Here is an 18,537-nt window from a genome sequence, read left to right as displayed (position 1 = left end):
AAAGAAACCATAGAGAGAAGATAAGTAGATATGTTCTTTTGTTTCTGTTTGGTGGTTATTTCCTTAAAATCCAGCTCTAGAACAACAGCAGTCCTGGGGTGAGTCTCCTGATAGCTACTTGATTCAATCTAATGATAGCTTCTTTTGTTTCCCTTTGAAGTGGACGGGAGCTGGGAAGTGTGGAGTGAATGGTCCGTCTGCAGTCCAGAGTGTGAACATTTGCGGATCCGGGAGTGCACAGCACCAGCCCCGAGAAATGGGGGAAAATTCTGTGAAGGTCTAAGCCAGGAATCCGAAAACTGCACAGATGGTCTTTGCATCCTAGGTAACACCTTCGGTTTAGCGTCTTCAGTGTTTGTTCATAATACCAGTTACGCATCTCAAGAAAGGAAGCTACAGCCATTAATGTGGTTAAATGAGTTAGCAGAAAGCCAAGTTGCTAAGGGCAAAAAGATATTAGGTAAAAAGTGCAGAAAGGCAGACAAATGCATTTTAATAGAGATAGTATAAATGCATATATTTTTTCACTGTGTATTCTGTATATGTGTATTAATTTAATTCAATAACATCTTAGAAAATACTTAAGAAAATATTTTACATTTTTAGAAGCTACCATTTTTAATTTTGGCAAAATTCTTATACTGATCACTCTATGCTTATATTTCCCCCCAAGAATTTTGCAGCACAGTAAAGCATTTAATAAATCTTTACAGACCATGGGTTCTGTGTCAGGGAACATGTGTTATGACTGTTATCTTAAAAATGATGGGGGAGGCCGGGCACGGTGGCTCACGCCTGTAATCTTAGCACTTTGGGAGGCCAAGGCAGGCAGATCACAAGGTCACGAGTTTGCGACCAGCCTGACCAATATGGTGAAACACAGTCTCTACTAAAAATACCAAAAAAAAAAAAAAAAAAAAAAAAAAAAAAAAAAAAAAAAAAAATTAGCTGGGTGTGGTGGTGCATGTCTATAATCCCAACTACTCAGGAGGGTGGATCAGGAGAATTGCTTGAACCTGGGACTTTATGGAGATTGCAGTGAGCTGAGATTGCACCACTGCACTCCAGCCTGGGCAACATGGCAAGACTTGATCTCATATTAAAAAAAAAAAAAAAAAAAAAAAAATCGGGGAAAGGAGAGTGATACCTGAGGAAGTGGGTGGCTTTATATCACATTAATCTGACCGAGTAACAAGTAGAATGTTTGTTTCAGAATTCTCAAGCCTTTGCTTTATTGCTGAAATTACATTATTACCGTCACCAAGGGACTATCTGCTTGGGTTACAAGACATGGTTGGATCAAGTAGAGTCAAAGAGAAATAGTTTTAATTTGGTGCTCTTCCTTATTTACTTTGTTGTCTTTGGGCAAGTTGCTTAACCTCTTAACTTCTCTGACTATAATTACCAATTATGATACCCACATTTTAATATTATCAAGGCTAAATGATAACCTATTTGAATGTTGTATGGCACAGAGTAGGAACACAACTGATATGGATCTCTTCTTCACTCACCCACTCAGATGAGCCAAGGTGTATTGATTTTGCTGGGTCTTTAAAAAACACCAGAGTGAGCACTTATTTCTCTGGAACTATTTGCCTTCTTAGAAAATTCCTTGGGAAATACCCAGCAAAAAATACCATCGCTTACTAGTTTGTGATCTTAGGAAGATGCATCACCTTTGCTTTGGGAAGATGTCAGTATGGAGGAAATATCTAAGTTGGTTTTATTTTTCTGCCTTGGTATGACTGAGTGTCCTTGAAGGCAGGCACCTGCTACTTGTATTTTCAACCTAAATCTGTATGATTCATACATTGGTTAAAATAATTAGTACATTGAAATGAGCACTACCTCATAGCCTGCAGTGCCTTTATTTGCTAGTGTAAGCACTGATGATCCTGCATGCATCAGATAAAATACGGGAGGTTATAATGGAAGACCACCTACCCACCAGTTGTAGTTTGGGTATGCTCTCCAAGCCTTCCCCCTTCCTAAATGTAAGGAAATTGAACACAAGCTCAATAGAAGGATGTTTAAAGAAATGTGCTTCTCACCTCTCTTGAATACCACCAGATTTTTCTAAAACATACACTTGCAGTATGACTGTTTTTATTTTGATTACAGGAAAATACAAACAGAACACTTAGAAAACCACTCACATGTCACTAAAACTACACAGGGACAACGTCTATGGGAAGAGTTCATTTAGTAAGCCAATGAACTGCTTAAAGCAACTGTATGTGCCTGAACTATGGCCATGAGTGGCTTTAAGGAAAGAACTAAGCTTTTTGAATTTTCCAAGTACATATACATCTGGTTAATTTTATGTGTCAACCTGACTGAGCCATGGATGCCCATGTTTTTAAGTTAGGATACTTGGGCTGTGAACTTCATGTCTTCTAAAGAACCATGAAGATATAACTATTTGACCACTGGTTGTATTTTTTATGGTCATAGTAATAACCTTCACTTATCAACCACAGATTGGACTTGCACTTGGGGAAAATTTATGGATATCAGCCTTCAATCTTAATTGACTAAGACTTAATCTTACAATTACTGATTGGAAACAGATAATGGTTAGCTCTTAATATAACAAAGAATTGTTATCCAACACACAAATATTTATTTTTGCATTTGCATTGTAATAGCTTGTCACTTATCAGTTGAATTAAGAGTTCTGTTTAAGGCTGAAAGGACTTATCAGCACTGAAAATGTACTGGCAAGCCTCAATCCTAACTCTGACATCTATCTGAGATGCTATATGAGTCAGGGTTCTCCAGAGAAACAGAACTAATAGGATATGCACACACATAGAGAAAGAGTGCAATGGAGAGATATTGAAAGATATTTATTATGAAAATTGGCTCATGTGAGTCTGAAGCCCAGCAAATTCAAAATCGGCAAAGCCAGCGTCCCAGTTCAGGTCCAAAGGTTAGTGGGCTGCTGTGGAACCAGGAACATCTGGCAAGGAGCATTCTCTCATATTCAGGGGAGAGTGGGTCTTTTGTTCTGTTTAGGTCTTCAACTAATTGAATGAAGCCCTCCCACACTATGGAGGGGCATCTGCTTTATTGAGTCTATGAATTTAAACATTAATCCCATCTAAAAACACTCTCACATAACCACCTAGAATAATATATGACTAGATATCTGGGTACCCCATAGCCCACTCAAGTCAATGCAAAATTAACCATCACAGATGCATATCTTACTTTTATGAAATTAAAACAGCTTAATCCTTTCCTATAGTGGAAATAAAACAGCTAGGAAGATAGGCTTGGAATGTGTAAAAAGATCTCTGTTAAATCCCCCATGAGTTGAAAATGCTATATAAGCCTTTTCTTTCTATTCAGTCTATTATTAATTTCTTCCATTTCCTTTTTCACTTCAGCATATTTTTCTAGCCTTCATTGTATGCATATTTGTATATTTGTCAAATGATAAGATACTTTTGATGGCTATAGTGACTAAGATTTTTGAAGGAAAAAGGGTGAAGTCTATGAGATTATTGATGTAATGGAAATATATTTGCATATCAGTAGGAAAGGGATGGGTTCATAAGAGCCCAACACCAGGATGTAGTCTTTTTAGATAGAAAGTGGCTACCAGTATCAGTAAAAATGAATAATATCAGGCATAGTGGCTCACACCTGTAATCCCGATGCTTTGGAAGGCCAGGGCAGGAGGATCACTTGAGACCAAAAGTTCAAGGCCAGCTTGGGCAACATAGCCAGACCCTGTCTCTACAAAAAATAAAAATTAAAAAAATGTAAGTCAGCTAGGCACAGTGGCTCATGCCTGTAATCCCAGCACTTTGGGAAGCAGAGGTGGGCAGATCACCTGAGGTTGGGAGTTTGAGACCAGCCTGACCAACACTGAGAAACCCTCTTTCTACTAATAATACAAAATTAGCCAGGTGTGGTGGTGCATGCCTATAATCTTAGCTACTCGGGAGGCTGAGGCAGGAGAATCGCTTGAACCAGAGAGACGTAGGTTGCATTGAGCTGAGATCATGCCATTGTACTCCAGCCTGGGCAACAAGAGTGAAACTCTGTCTCAAACAAACAAACAGATAAATAAATAAACATCAGCCAGGCATGGTGGCTTGTGCCTGTAGTTCCAGCTGTTCTGGAAGCTGACTGTGAGGATTGCCTAAGCCCAGGAGGCTGAAGCTGCAATGAGCCATGATCATGCTATTGCAACCTAGTCAAGGCAACAGAGTGAGAGCCTGTCTCAAAAAAATAATAAAACAAAAATAACACTTCACTGTCTCTTCAGGAAGCAATGAACAGCAATCCAGTTAAATGATGCCAACATCACTCTGAGCTTCTCACTGGTACTCTGTCGGAGTTCTCTTGGTGAAAATAGCTGTGCTCTGAGGATTGAGCTCCAGTGAATGCTGGCTTTGATTAAAATAGCATTTGGCAACAGCTTTATGGAGCAGTAACTTTGTTGAAAGATCTAAGTCATATTACAATTTGGGAATTTTCTTCATCCCGATTTTATTCCTTGACATTCAACATGATCCTAAAGCAATTCCTCAATTTCCACCTTCTCTTGGAGTTTTCACAATGGCATTTCTTGGCTGTCAAATGACCCACAAGTCTTTGATTTTACTCAGCCTTCAACAAAATATCTGGTTTTTCTTTGTTGTCTCTGAGGGCTGCATTTCTCTTAAAGATGAAGCTCCCAGCGCTGAATGATCACTTTAATATCTGAGTAGTATTATTGCTTGTTTAGTTGTGACTGGAACAGAGAACCTTTAATGCTACACTGTCAAAGATGGCCACACCTAGATACTCTCAACAAGAAAATAAATACTGCTGGCACACAGCAGCTTATGCCTGTTATCCTAGCATTTGGGAGACCCAGGATGGAGGATCACTTGAGGCTAAGGGTTCAAGACTAGCCTGAGTAACATAGCAAGACCCTGGTCTCTACTAAGGAAAAATGGAAAAGTAGCCAAGTGTGGTGGTACATGCCTGTAGTCCCAGCCATTCAGGAGGCTGAGGCAGGAGGATCACTTGAACCCAGGAGATCGAGGCTGCAGTGAGCTATGATTTCACCATTGCACTCCAACCTGGGTGACACATGGGGACTCTGTCACTTAAAAATTAAAAATTAAGTAAATGTCCCAAGACTGGTAAGAAGCAGATTAGGAAATTTTTGTCAATAACAGTGACTCCACAAATCTAAATTGCAAGCATAAACATGCAGCCTTTATACCAGAGTACTGCGTTTCCAGAGGAAAAAGGTAATTATGTGGTATGACTGTCAGGAAACGACATCTTGTAGAACCGTATTTTCTGTGCTTGAACACCAGCATCAGGTAGCTCCCTGACCATTGGTCCTTCTCCTTGCTGAACAGAGCAGCCTCTGTGCTCACAGACCGCAGCCAGAGGGAAATAACCTGTGTATGCCTCATTGACAGGAAAAGAATGGTGAAAATGACGGGGTGTTTAGTTTGATCCTGAGGAATAAGAGAAGCCAGCTCCCTCTCTCTTCTCTCCATCAGCTATAAAACTAAGGGCATTGGCTTGAGAAGATTAAATGGGTATGCTTCAAAAGGCATTAGCACCTAGATGGCAGTGAGACTAAAGCTAGAGAAATGCCACAGGGGCCTGTAAGACAGAGGAGGTTTTCAAGGCTTAGCTTACCTAATGGCTAATCTCTTCCTCTGGTCAAGATATAACGTGGGTCAGTTCAACATTGACAGTTAAAAAACTGAAATATCACTAAAAAACTGTGGTTTGTTTCCATTTCTGATGGCTACAGTGATAAGGAAAGTTTGAGTTGATGGTTAGGAAACTCCATCAAGGATAAAGACATCTACAGAATAGCAGGTTCAAATAAACATCCCTGAGCTACATCCAGTAATGTAACCACATTGTCTATTAAATGATCTACTTAAATAACCTAGAGGAAGCACTTGAAAAAGTGAAACTGTAATCACAGGAAAGCCTTGTTTTCTTTGTTAAGCATTTTCTCTTGGACCATTCCAAACATCATTGTTATCCATTACAGTAATTACCTGAGTTTCCTCCCTGTGTTTCCTAGGGCATTGAATCAGATAAATTTCATCCTGGAGATAGCTCTGGACATCTAAAACAACTTACTTCTGTGCTAGTGGTTTCATGAAATACCTCTTTTGTATATAGGATTATAACAGATGAGTGTCCCTTTACCAAAACAAAACCTATTGATTCCTTTCTTTAGTGAGAGTCAGAAATCATACTTGACTCAATCTTAAACTTTTTGTTGGACAAGTGCATATTTCAGAACCAGCTGAACCAGCTGCACTGAACAAGTGCTTAATTATAGCATAGTTAAACTCTCTAAAGCCAAGAAATGGAAACGGCCTTAGCGAGACAACATACCAACACAGTACATTTTTATGTGGCCATGAAGCATCCTACTGCTTGCTAATTCTCCCAAGTGCTTTTAATTTATATGACATAGTAGGTGCTCCATATTACATAAAGACTTTTTCCTAGAAATACTCAATAGTTTGCCTTTCTGCATAACAGTTGATTAATTCAGAATTTGCTTTCATGTATACTGCATAGCAAATGCGGATATAATATTGCAGACCCACAGGAGTAGTAAGAATGTAGATTTGGGCACATATGTTGTCATTAGCAGCTTAGCAACAATCCCTTCCCCATGCCCCAATAAACACTTTCCCATTATGGGACCCAACATGAAGACCAGTGAGGAACAAGCTTTAACAAGACAGAGTGGAGTGGCTCAGGACTGAAGTTTCCATTATGCTTAATTAAAAAGAAAATAAAGCAGAGATGGTGCAATATCCATGTGTCTTAGTGAAGGCTTTAAAAACAATTTTTTTACAAAGCTAGAACTGTCATTATTGTGCCTCTCGATGGGCATTTGCACTCAAGTGCCATATCCTGAGTGGATTGACATCAACAAGATCAAGAATAAAATACATGCAACAAATTACCATAATGCTTCTCCCTTTGTTACCCACCCACTATTGACTTTTCTATGTTTATGCCTCCTTAATGAAAAGAAAAAGACATCTGATTGTTTTTTTGAACGTGATCTCCCTTTTCAATGAAAACTGGCCCTCATCCATTGGTTTATGATTGATGTGTATTTCATAAGCTATTAAAAATCTGTGGCCTTTCTTACCAACCAGGTCTGAAACACTTAAGATACCTTTTGTCATCCAGGACACTTTTTCTGTTGTCACCATCTTCTCTTTATTTTGTCATGGATCTATGCTACAGGTACATAGCCAGGACTGAGGAGCCTAGGTAAAAGATGCTTTCTCAGCTAATAGAAATGAAGGCAGTTATTCTGCTTGTCTTTCTCTTCCTCTCCTTCTACCTACTTTTTCCATTGCTACCCACTCCCCCTACCCTGCCCCGGCCCACACCATATTTCAATATGTACTTTTCCACTATACTTGCATTCTTTTGGTGAAATTAGACAAGAAGTGCTATGTAGCACTTCAGAAAGACAGTCTCTGGAAGGTTGTTTCTCTCAAGCACATCTTGTTAACTTTGTTCATTTTATGAAAGAAATCGAAATAAAACACCTCCACTGTAAGTAAGGGCTCTAAAACTGAATTTGGGCAGCTGGAGAGCAGGATGTATGTACCTCCAGATCATATTACTTAGAGAGCGAGGAAAAAGACAGCAAAGCAAAGTAAAACAAACACAAACCCAAGAAAACTAAACAAGCAGGTAAAAACAAGTCCCTGTGATGCTGTAAACCAGAGACAAAGCCATTAGGAAGCTTAAAAATATTTCCTAAATTATAATCTTAGAACCAGATCATCGGTAAGCGTGCACATCCGTAACAAAGAAGACCTTTATAGATGACAGCCCCGAGAAACACTGAACTGGGGACTGTTGGAAGGTACAGACGTCGAGCTTCAGGGAGGCTGGCCCAGGTTGGGCCTGCATTGATCTGGCATTGAGAACACAGGCTAAATAACCGTCAGAGCTCCTCTGTGACTGAGTTGAAACCAGCTATTCTCTTTTGGAGGTACTCAAAATGGACAGGAACCTAGAATTGGAAGAAATGAATGAACTTCTCATAAGTAGCTGAATGAACTACTCTCCATTGGCTATCCTTTCTCTGCTCAGCTGGTAGGATTTGGTCTGAGAAGGTGATAGACCAGGAGAGCTATAAGGTCTCAACAATTTCTAAAATTGTGTGATTATAACGAACAGTTAAAAACAGCTCAAAGTCATACACTGTTGTCATCTATATAGCCCCAGCTATTCTAGAGGCTGAGGCAGGAGGATCACTTGAGGCCTATAATTCAAGGCCCTATAGATTCAAGGCTATAGAGTGTTATGATAGCCCACTGCACTTCAACCTGGGCAACACAGCAATACTCTGTCTCTTAAAAGTAAAGTAAAAAAAATCTCTCAAGAGAAACTCGGGAAAGGAAAAGAACAGCTGAACCACAGGTAAGAAAATCATTTCTCACCATACTGAGAGCAGAATATACCAGCTTCTGTCCTCACCATGTTGAGAGTAGGAGATATATACAAGCTTCTGTCATTCATAAGAAATACATTTATTCTGACAACCTGAGCAGAAAATACTTTTTATATTTTTCCTTATTTATTTGAGACAGAGTCTTGCTCTGTCATATGGGCTGGAGTGCGGTGGCACAGTCTCAGCTCACTGCAACCTCTGCCTCCTGGGTTCAAGCGATTCTTCCATCTCGGCCTGCTGAGTATCTGGGATTATAGGCGCCTGCCACCATTCCTAGCTAATGTTTATATTTTTAATAGAGATGGGGTTTTGCCATGTTGGCCAAGCTGGTCTCGAACTCCTGATCTCAGGTGATCTGTCCACCTTGGCCTCCCAAAGTGCTGAGATTACAGGTGGTAGAAAATATTTTTTATAAAGCAAATCCTAATTTGTCAACCCAAATTCAAAAAATTTTTTTAATGGAGTCCGGAGAAACAAAACCCAACAACATATACACTACTGGAGTGTATTGCAATCTATAGATTCCAGAATTGCCATTCTGTTATGAACCAGTTCTAGAACAGTGATTTGTTACATGCCTGGTACTCTCTTATTCCATATTCCCAGATTCCAAAATTAGCAATCTTGCCATATTTATTATCAATATTTAATTTATTTTTTTATTTTTATTTATTTATTTATTTTTTTTTTTTTGCTTTTAGTAATGATTGATATCCAAGGTCCCTTTTAGTCAGGATGTTTCCAAAATTTTGGCTTTCTGTCATATAAAGCAAACTCTCCTCATTTCATTAGTTCTGTAAATTATAAATTTTACATTTGCAGTATAATTTATCAGGATTCAACAACAGAAAACCCTGGGCAAGAAATATTAGTCTGGACTAGAGAAAGATTTAATGTCTGAGATCATAGAGTGGTTTGGCTATAAAAGAAGTGGCAAGAACCCAATCAGGGCAGTGATTTAAAACTGAGTAATCTACTGTTGTAAGAAACCCAGTGGCCTCTGGGGTGTGCTGAACAAAGCAAATTAATAGAGATAAAGGAAATCTCTTTGTTTTGATGCCACCTTTTCTCTTTAAATTACAAACTAAATACACGGCTCTTCAAGACCATTATGAAAGGTGATAAATAGCATAAAGATAACGATATTGTCTATTGATGATGTTAGTATCAACTCCATTAACCCTGCCCTTCCCCTTTCTCCAGAGCTTCAGTGCTATGAATAAGAAAAGACCTGGCCTTGCTTACATATGTTTAGTACAGGACAATGCTAGTGTTCAGCGGAATGGAAAATTGCCATGATCATTTAGAAAGTTATCACAGGGTACTAAAAAGAGCTCTAAACAAGGAGTCAGGAGTCCTAGTTCCCAGTTCAGATCTTTTGTTAACTAGTGTGTTAACTTGGGAAAATCTTATAATCTTGCATCTTGTGTCTGTAACTGTAAAATGAGTAAATTTGGCAAGAAGATCACTAAGTTTTATTTTAGCTTAAAAACTTGAGATAGATACACACATCTCTCTGTCTCTCTATATATACATATACACACACACTACATAAACACATTAAAATATACATGTAAAACATGAACATAATACATTGCAGCCATATATTTACCAGATTCCAGATACACACACACACACACACACACACACACACACATTATATAATATGAAAATAATACCACTGACATTTCAGTGACTTCAGATTATCTGTTTTTAATGAGTTTTGAGGAGAAGTTTATCCTAATTCATTTGCACCTAAAATCAGCCATTTGAGTCATTGGGTCATGAAGTGAGTTGGGTAACTTTTAGATGTGAAACAAATTGCCATACGCCAACAAAACCAGTTGCTGGCCTCAGCCAGGGACTGACTTTTCAAATCCAACCTCTTTAGCATTGTACTCCAAACTCCTCATCAAGAAGCCACAACGTCCTACGAATTCATGTAGGACATAGGAAATTGATGAATCTCAACTTTGTAATATTTGTGATTGAAACTATATACACTGTATAAGGCTTAACAGTTCCCATTCATCTGATAGATATTTATTGAGTACCAACTATATTATATTTATTGTTCTAGGTACTGGAAATAGGTAAACAAAACAGATGTAGACCCTGTGTACAGTTAGTTTGGTCTGCAATGTTAGATAAATGTTTGGGCTAGCGTGAGAACTAATGAAGCTGAAAAACAATTTGAAAGTTGAGGGTCCTCAATTTATAATTTCCCTTTAAGCATTTTTTAATGAGTCAGGACTGATAGCCTCATATCAGTTAAGTATTTTCTTAGCCATCATAATAAACTCTCCCAAATCTCAACCCCCACCATCTTCCCTCTCCAAACTTACCTACCTCCCTCCTGAGCAATTTAAGGAACAACCCTTGACACAGCAGGAAGCCACTGTGACCCTCTGGGCAAGGCTGGCACTTACAAATAGGATTCCTTTTTTATAACTGTATTGAGCTATAGTTGACAGTTAAAAATTGTATACATTTAATTTGCACAGTTTGATGATCTGATCTGTACGCTTGTACAGTACTTGCCACATCAAGCTAATTAGCATATCTATCACCTCACATAGCTCGTTTTTTTTTGTTTTTTTTTTACTGCACGTGTGGTGAGAACATTTAAGTCTTGCCCTCTTAGCAGATTTCAAGTACACAGTACAATATTGTTAGCAGTAGTCACATTGTTTCACATTAGATTTCTAGGACTTCTTTATCTTGCCTAATTAAACTTTATACCCCTTGACCAATCTCTCTCCACATCCTCCATCCCAGCCTCAGCCTTTGGCAACCACCATGCTACTCTCTGTTTCTATGAGTTTGATATTTTTAGATTCCTCATATAAGTGAGATCATACACTATCTTTCTGCATCTGGCTTGTTTTACTTACTATATTCTCCAGGTTAATCAGTGTTGTTGAAAGTGGCAGGATGGCCTTCTCTTTTAAGGTGAATTATATTTCATTGTGTGTATATACTACATTTTCTTTATCCATTTATTTATCAACAAGCATTTAGGCTGTTTCCATATCTTTACTATTTTAAATCACATGGCAGTAAACATGGGAATGTGGATAGCTCTTCAATATATTAATTTCATTTTGATATTTTTAAATGATTTTAACTATTTGAATATTACTCTTTCCTCAGTGATCATCATGACATTAACCAATACATGACTCTCTTAAGCTTAAATTATAGAATCTGGACATTTTTTGTTCTGTTTTGAATATATACATATATATTTCTATTAAATGGAAGGTAGAGGATCAAAGCAAAAGAATTCATAGGCTAGAAAAAGGACTTCATTATGCATCTTCCCTTGGAGCAGAAGCAGAGTTGGAAGCATTGCATTTTATCACTTTGAGGCTAATTATTGATAAGAATGTATTATAGATATGGGCTTAAAAGTGTTCACAGTGGTCCAAGAGATATTTTTCTCTGCATATTCATCACAAAAACCAACTAACACACATGGAATCAGTAGGAATGGATAGAAATCACAATGAAGTTGGTATCAATTTAGAATTTTCAATGATTGAGCTCAAAAGTAAAATATGCAAATTCATTAAGGACACTTATTTGTCGAGGCCCCCCCTAGTTTGAAAGAAAAAAGGGGGAAGACTACATCACCTAAATGCACATTAATTATACGCTTTAACTAAGGGCAGTTCTGGAAGGTCATTGTCATCAGAAGTGACAGCCATGAGCCATCTGTTTTGGTACCCTCCTGACTTCATCTAATTAACATGATGGGATCTTGAACAATGCATAGGTAGAAGATGTCAGTAAAACAGTTTTTCATTTACTAATGTGCATCTCAACTCATAGGACTTGTTATTTAGGAGGGTATTTTTGCCATTCAGCCCTGGAATCCCACTAATTACTCAGATTTCTCTGGGGAAACCAATGATTTCTCTAACAGACATCACCAATTGGAAAACTCCGGGAGGAATCTCTAAAAAGTTAATATTCTCTGTGCTTGTCCTCCATGAGTATGCTCAGATTGCATTTTAAAAGGGGTAATAGATCTTGTGATGTCTATACAGGCTGGGAAGCTATAGGGAGTGGGGTTGGAGTGAGAAAGCAAGTACTGAACTAACCCAGTAATAAGTAGAATAAATATGGCCTCTGAGGAGTCATTGCTGAGCAAGATCTTTAAAAATGAACTGAAAAGAAAAGTGCGATAAGGTAACTAAAAAGTGTCAAAGCTAGAGATGTGTTATATTTTATGCTCTTTTGATATTTCTGCATTTTTAATCACTGAAATAGTTTTAGGATGTACACAAGAGCTAGAGGTTGTTTTCCTGCATGTTCTACTACCTAAATGAACTTTGAACACTCAGAGGAGAACAGAATCCCCACTTGTCATTGTCTCCCTGACAGATTCCAGCATAGCGCTGTTGCCAATGCAAAGCAGGCCTCATGTTTGTCTAATTATCCTTCGCTGCTAATACAAGGTCTATCTGCCAGGCCCTGGGATTTCCTGCAGGCTTGGATAGCATTCAGAGGGTATAGCACCAGCTCTTAATTATTTCTAGTTATGGAGAGAGAGGAAAAGCATCAATACATGAAATACACTGATAATCAATAACCTCAATCTCTTTTCCACCAGTCAGCAAATAATCAAGCAAATAGCTCTTAATTTCATTCCCCCTTCTCTTTTTCTTGCTGTGACTCTGTGGTCGCAGTGACACACAAATAAGCATTTAAATATGATTTACATGTTAGAGACCCATAACTGACAATGATTTTTAAAGTATAAAATATATAAAATGAACATTTGTGGTATAAATTTTTGGAAAAAGACACATCGTGTTTTTGTGACTGTAAGTAAGACAAACTGTCAAGAGAGGGACGCAATGCCTGGAAATGGAGTAATCTCCAGAGATTTCGGGAAATAATCAAATTGATCTTTGCCATGGAGTGAGGAAACATTTCTGGAAGGGCTTCCCAAGGTGAGGCAACAGCCTGGATAAAAGCTTTGAGTTGACCCTGGAGAGAGTCAATAGATTGATCAGACTAGTGCATAGATTGTACTGAGGTACTCCAGAAATTAAGTCATTTCTGGCACGATGGGACCAGTAGTGCAAGATCATAAAGGTAGGCAGAGCAGCTGGCCATGACACAGAAGCAATGTGGAGTGATGGTAGATTCTTGCACACGAACACTAGAGAATTATTGCAACACATAAGGAAATAAGCCAGAGAATAGATAGAAAAAGCAGACTATTCTGCAGACGATTCCACAGACTTCAGAGTCAACTCCTAAATCATTTAAGAGTACAACATATGTGGAGGGTAAATTAAAATACAAAACAGTTAGCAAATATGTTTTTGGGGGGTGGCAAAGGTTTCAAACATATGATTAATGAAAATTTAAAAAAAAACTGGTCTTTGGAAGTAAAACTATGGGATATGACTAGTCTAGTAAAATAAAAGAAAGGTAAACATTGACTTTCATGATGTATTTGAAATGCTACTGGGAAAAGAGTTGCTGTCCCACTGGGTATTTAGTCTACATTTAAGCAACCCTACTAACTGAATCTTGAAAATGACATAGACCCAGGTATCAGGCATATCTGTGCAGTATTCAAAACCAGTAAGAGCAGATTTCAAGTAATCACCATCTACAAATTTTGAGGAGCAGCCCTCTGTCTGAAACCCTCAGTCTATGGTTGGAGATGAACCCATCTGTCCACAAGTGCCATCTCCCCCAGGCCTGCTCTCTGCAGTCCCAGGGATGTGGGCTGCATGCAGCTGACCACATTTGTTCTCTAGTAGAGGCTGGATGTGGGTGGATGGGTAGGGATGAGGATATAAATAGCTCCTAAGAACAATGGATACCATGGAAATGCTTCAGAAGCATGGAATATAAAAAAGGAAGCAAGAAATTAAAGGTGAAAAAGAAATGAATCATCACCAAAAATGAAAAATAGTTTGTTCTCTCTGTCCATCATATAGATATATACCTCCCTCTCTCATATACACACAGGCAGACACAAAGCAATGTCTGCCTTACAGTACTAAGTGACAAAAGCAGATTACAGAATATATAAAAGACAATTCCACGTTTTTGTAGGTAAAAATGACAAATCACTAGAAATTTTATGTAGTTTTGTATCTATAAAATCACAGGGGATAAAGACGTAGGTTTGTATATATAAATTAACCTTAACAGTGGTTATCCCTTGGTGCTGGAATTATTCCTTTTTTCCCTTTGTGATTATCTATATATGTATTTTTTGTTTTGGATGCAGCAACTGCCTTGTAACTGTATAAGTTATAAAAATGAAGTAAAATGAAAAAGGTAAAATGTGACAATTTAAAACACTTAAAAATGTTTGCATTTTAACTTGTAAATACACAAAAAGATGGTGAGACTGAGTTATAATTTATCATCAATTTCCATTTACTCAGAAGGTTCCAATCAGTATATGTTAGGCCCTGGGAAAACTGCTATGATTTTTTTTTTCCCCCAAACTATAGCTCAGCTTCCACTGGCTCAAAACTGCAACATCTCGCACCTGCAAGATATAGGAGAGACACTTCTGAGACCATTTGTGTACCATAGCTAGCTACCTCAAGGCCTCTTAGGGAGGCAGAGACTAAAACTGACCACACAGATCCCAGATGTGTTGCCTGGAAGTGATCGTAATCACAAAAACTCAAACCTCAAATAATCAAGATCTCTTTGAGTAGGGCCCAGGTAGGAGTATTTGTTTAAAAATCTCCCCAGGTGATTCTAAATATGCAGCCAACATTAAGAACCATGACCCTAATGGATTAATCTACTAAGGGTCATTTGAACTTGTCCTTTGGAGAGAGGTAAAATTAAAGCAGTGTCTCACCCTGAGCGTTGTGAGAAGCTGATTATGCAAACAGAATAAAAATCATAGCACACAGAGTGGGTACTTCTTGCAAAGTTAGTGAAGTCAGTGGGTAGCCCTCTCTTGTGCTTACTGTAGGACAATCTCGATCAGATATTTCTTGGGAAAATGCTCTATGTTAGCAGATTCCTGTCAAGGTACCATTATTTTACAAAACACAGCAGAATCAAATTTTGATGCTAATGCCAGAAAACTAAAGGTCTCTTGGACATCAGAGGTTTCCATCCATTTCCATAGGAGGATACACATTGATACAAGACATGCTAGACCGTAGCATAACAAGTCCCACTGTAGAGTAGTGGCCATTTGAGTAATTTTTACTCTACTTTAGGACATCATTGTGAATGGATTCTTGTAGAATGTGAAGGCAAGGGAGCCTGCATTCTGGCCCCTGCCCTACTTTTTAACATATCAGAAAACTGAACTTTTGCTTTACATTGGTCTCATAATAGCAGAGGCTGGGACTACATACAGTTTTAATGTGCATTCAAGAATCCCCCAATTTCACTAGAATTTCTTATTTAGAGTTGTGACTTCTCTCCAAGCAGCAGCAATGCAAACAGGCATTTTTTTCTTTTCTTTTCTTTTTTTTTTCTTTTTTTTTTTTTTTTTTTTTTTTTTTTAACTCTGGTGATCATGATAATCCTAACAGGTTGAAATTGTGTCATTAGCTATCGTTTATTACATTTATTGATGACAAACATGAGCTAACCCTATGCCGCATGGATTTCCAGTTATCATGCATAATCATCAGTAGCAACCTTTAATGGGAAGTTTTATTCGCATTTTACTGTGAGAACACTGAGGTTACACAGACAGAACGTAGACAACTGAAGGTTTAAATCCAGTTCTGATCCTGAGTCTACTAATTCTATCAAGCCACAATGCCAATAACAGTGACTCCAGAGCTAGGTTAGAGGGGGAAATGCCTCACTCATGCCCCATGTGCCCTTGCCGCCCTTGATTTCTGTGTCTCAAGTCCAAGTCCACAGCCCTGGGCTTTTCAGCTACAGTCATCCATTCATTCTTTCAGAGATATACCTGATAGAACTCTACTACTCCAGTTTTTTCATAGCCTGGCTATATTAGATTTATTTTTCTGGGGCATAGTTATATATCTCACCCTGTTTTTAATGGAGTTTCATTTTGCTCTCCAGCGTAATCTCTTCCTGTGGTTTAGAAGAAAGAAAATACTGTTAAGCTCAGTCAGAGTTCTAAACAGATGTTCTACATGTCTCCTTGTGTAGTCGTGGCAATGTATCACTTTCAGACATCTCAGCCTTGTCCTGCCAGCCTCACTCTGCCCCATGCCAAATGCTTTCAAATACCGTGCAATAAGCAAAAACTGAGGTTAGCTTAAAACCACCAGTCATTTTATTCTGATTCTTGAATGCATTAGCATCTGGACTTTGGGAGGGACCACCTGCTCTCAGGAAAACTAGTGCTGTCACATCTGTTCAGCAAGGGAAATGCAAGTGTTCTCTGTTTTAAGAGCTCTGACTGTAAAAAAAAAAAAAAAAAAAAAAAAAAAAAAAAAAAAAAAAAAAAAAAAAAAAATCTGACTACGATCATATCAAAATAAACAAGTCATTACTTTTATGAGGACTTTTCTTTTTAAAGAAAGATTTGGCAGAAATTACCTTTTACCATCTCACTTTGCTTTTTCTATTTTAAAAAACAGTGGCCCAGGCTAGGTGTGGTGACTCACGCCTGTAATCCCAGCACATTAGGAGGCAGAGGTGGGTGGATCACCTGATGTCGGGAGTTCTAAACCAGCCTGACCAACATGGTGAAACCTCATCTCTACTAAAAATACAAAATTAGCTGGGCATGGTGGCACATGCCTGTAATACCAGCTACTCGGGAGACAAGGCAGGAGAATCGCTTGAACCCAGGAGGTAGAGGTGGCAGTGAGCCAAGATCACACCATTGCACTCCAACCTGGGCAACAAGAACGCAAAACTCCATCTCAAAAAAAAAAAAAAAAAATAGTGGCCCATTTGCAGGAGTGTGATTTGCACACATCTTGTGAAAGTTACTTCTAAGACAAATCAGATGGCAAAACACATTGGAGCTGCATTTATAGCACACTGCATTCACATAATACAAGAGCACTCTGCAGAAACCATGTTAAGTGCAGCAATGAGTTAGAGTGGGAAAGAGTCTATGGAGAACTCAAGAGAGCTGTGTTGATCTGCCTGGGAGGGGTGATGGTGCAGTCAGTCAGATAATATATAAGTTTTCAAATGTGTACTGTGCCAGATTTGCTTCAGTTAAAAACATAATCCAAAATGACAGTCTCAACTCACGCAGCTCACCTTCAGGTAAACAGAGATGGGGATTGCGTGGGGTCCCCCTACCACTGTGTGAATGTGTGAATAATTAGCAACACCCTGGATCCCTGTCTACCTCATCTGATTAGACAGTGCCTGACTAGACAGTGCCTCATCTGAACCCTAAAAAGGGACTCATGAGAAGGCAGAAACACCATGCAGATCTTCTGGAATCTTGGCATAGCGTCTGAAGGGCAGTCACCTTGAGTTCCTGCACTGTCGTGGAGTTGTGTGACCAGGTCGGGGGAATGGGGAGAAGAGGGACTGTGGTGTGACACAGAATAAGCCACAGAGGCCCAGTCTCAAAGTGACCCGCAAGATTAGATCATTTTACTGATGGGAGATGGGACAGGAGACAGTGACTGGGGGACACTGGGGGCACTGAGAACATTCCTCAGCTGAGCTCTGACTCCTTTGGCCCTGCTGAATGCCATTTTATCTACCTCATCTGATGGGTGCACTGCTAAATCTGTGATTATAAAATGATACCTTTTCCATCGAGAGAGATGGAACAGATTTTAGCAGATAATGGAGGTGCAAAACAAAAAAGAGTGATTTTTTTTTTCAAAACAAAGCTCTAACTTGTTCACTGTGCCACACCCATACCTAATAAGAATGGATAAACAGGCAGAGTTGGGGACTTTTTAATCCAGGCTATGATTACTGCAAACCAAGGCAGGATCCCTTTAAATATTTATTTGCTGGTTCATTTTTCTATCATCTAGAGTGAAACGGCATCCCTTACCTGAGCAGGCTTCTGGCTGTATATGATAGAGTGACAGGCTGAAAGCTCACTGCTCTCCTCATGCTGATAAGAATCTGGCACACACAAC

At 38.7% G+C, this 18,537-nt stretch overlaps 1 protein-coding gene across 8 annotated transcripts in view; it reads left to right on the top strand.

Annotated features, from left to right (window-relative positions):
* The window catches only part of UNC5D (unc-5 netrin receptor D), a 559,482-nt gene that overhangs the window by 451,503 nt on the left and 89,442 nt on the right, over positions 1-18,537 (top strand). For all 8 annotated transcript variants that reach the window (XM_074383881.1, XM_074383880.1, XM_074383877.1 and 5 more), the window contains one exon: positions 161-325. In XM_074383881.1, coding sequence (XP_074239982.1) covers positions 161-325 — 165 coding nt within the window. The remainder of the gene's footprint in view (positions 1-160; positions 326-18,537) is intronic.

The sequence above is a fragment of the Saimiri boliviensis genome, chromosome 13 (assembly GCF_048565385.1).
Source record: "Saimiri boliviensis isolate mSaiBol1 chromosome 13, mSaiBol1.pri, whole genome shotgun sequence".
In the NCBI taxonomy this organism is placed as follows: domain Eukaryota; kingdom Metazoa; phylum Chordata; class Mammalia; order Primates; family Cebidae; genus Saimiri; species Saimiri boliviensis.
The sequence above is the reverse complement of the archived record's forward strand: the minus strand, read 5'-3'. Positions and strand labels throughout refer to the sequence as shown.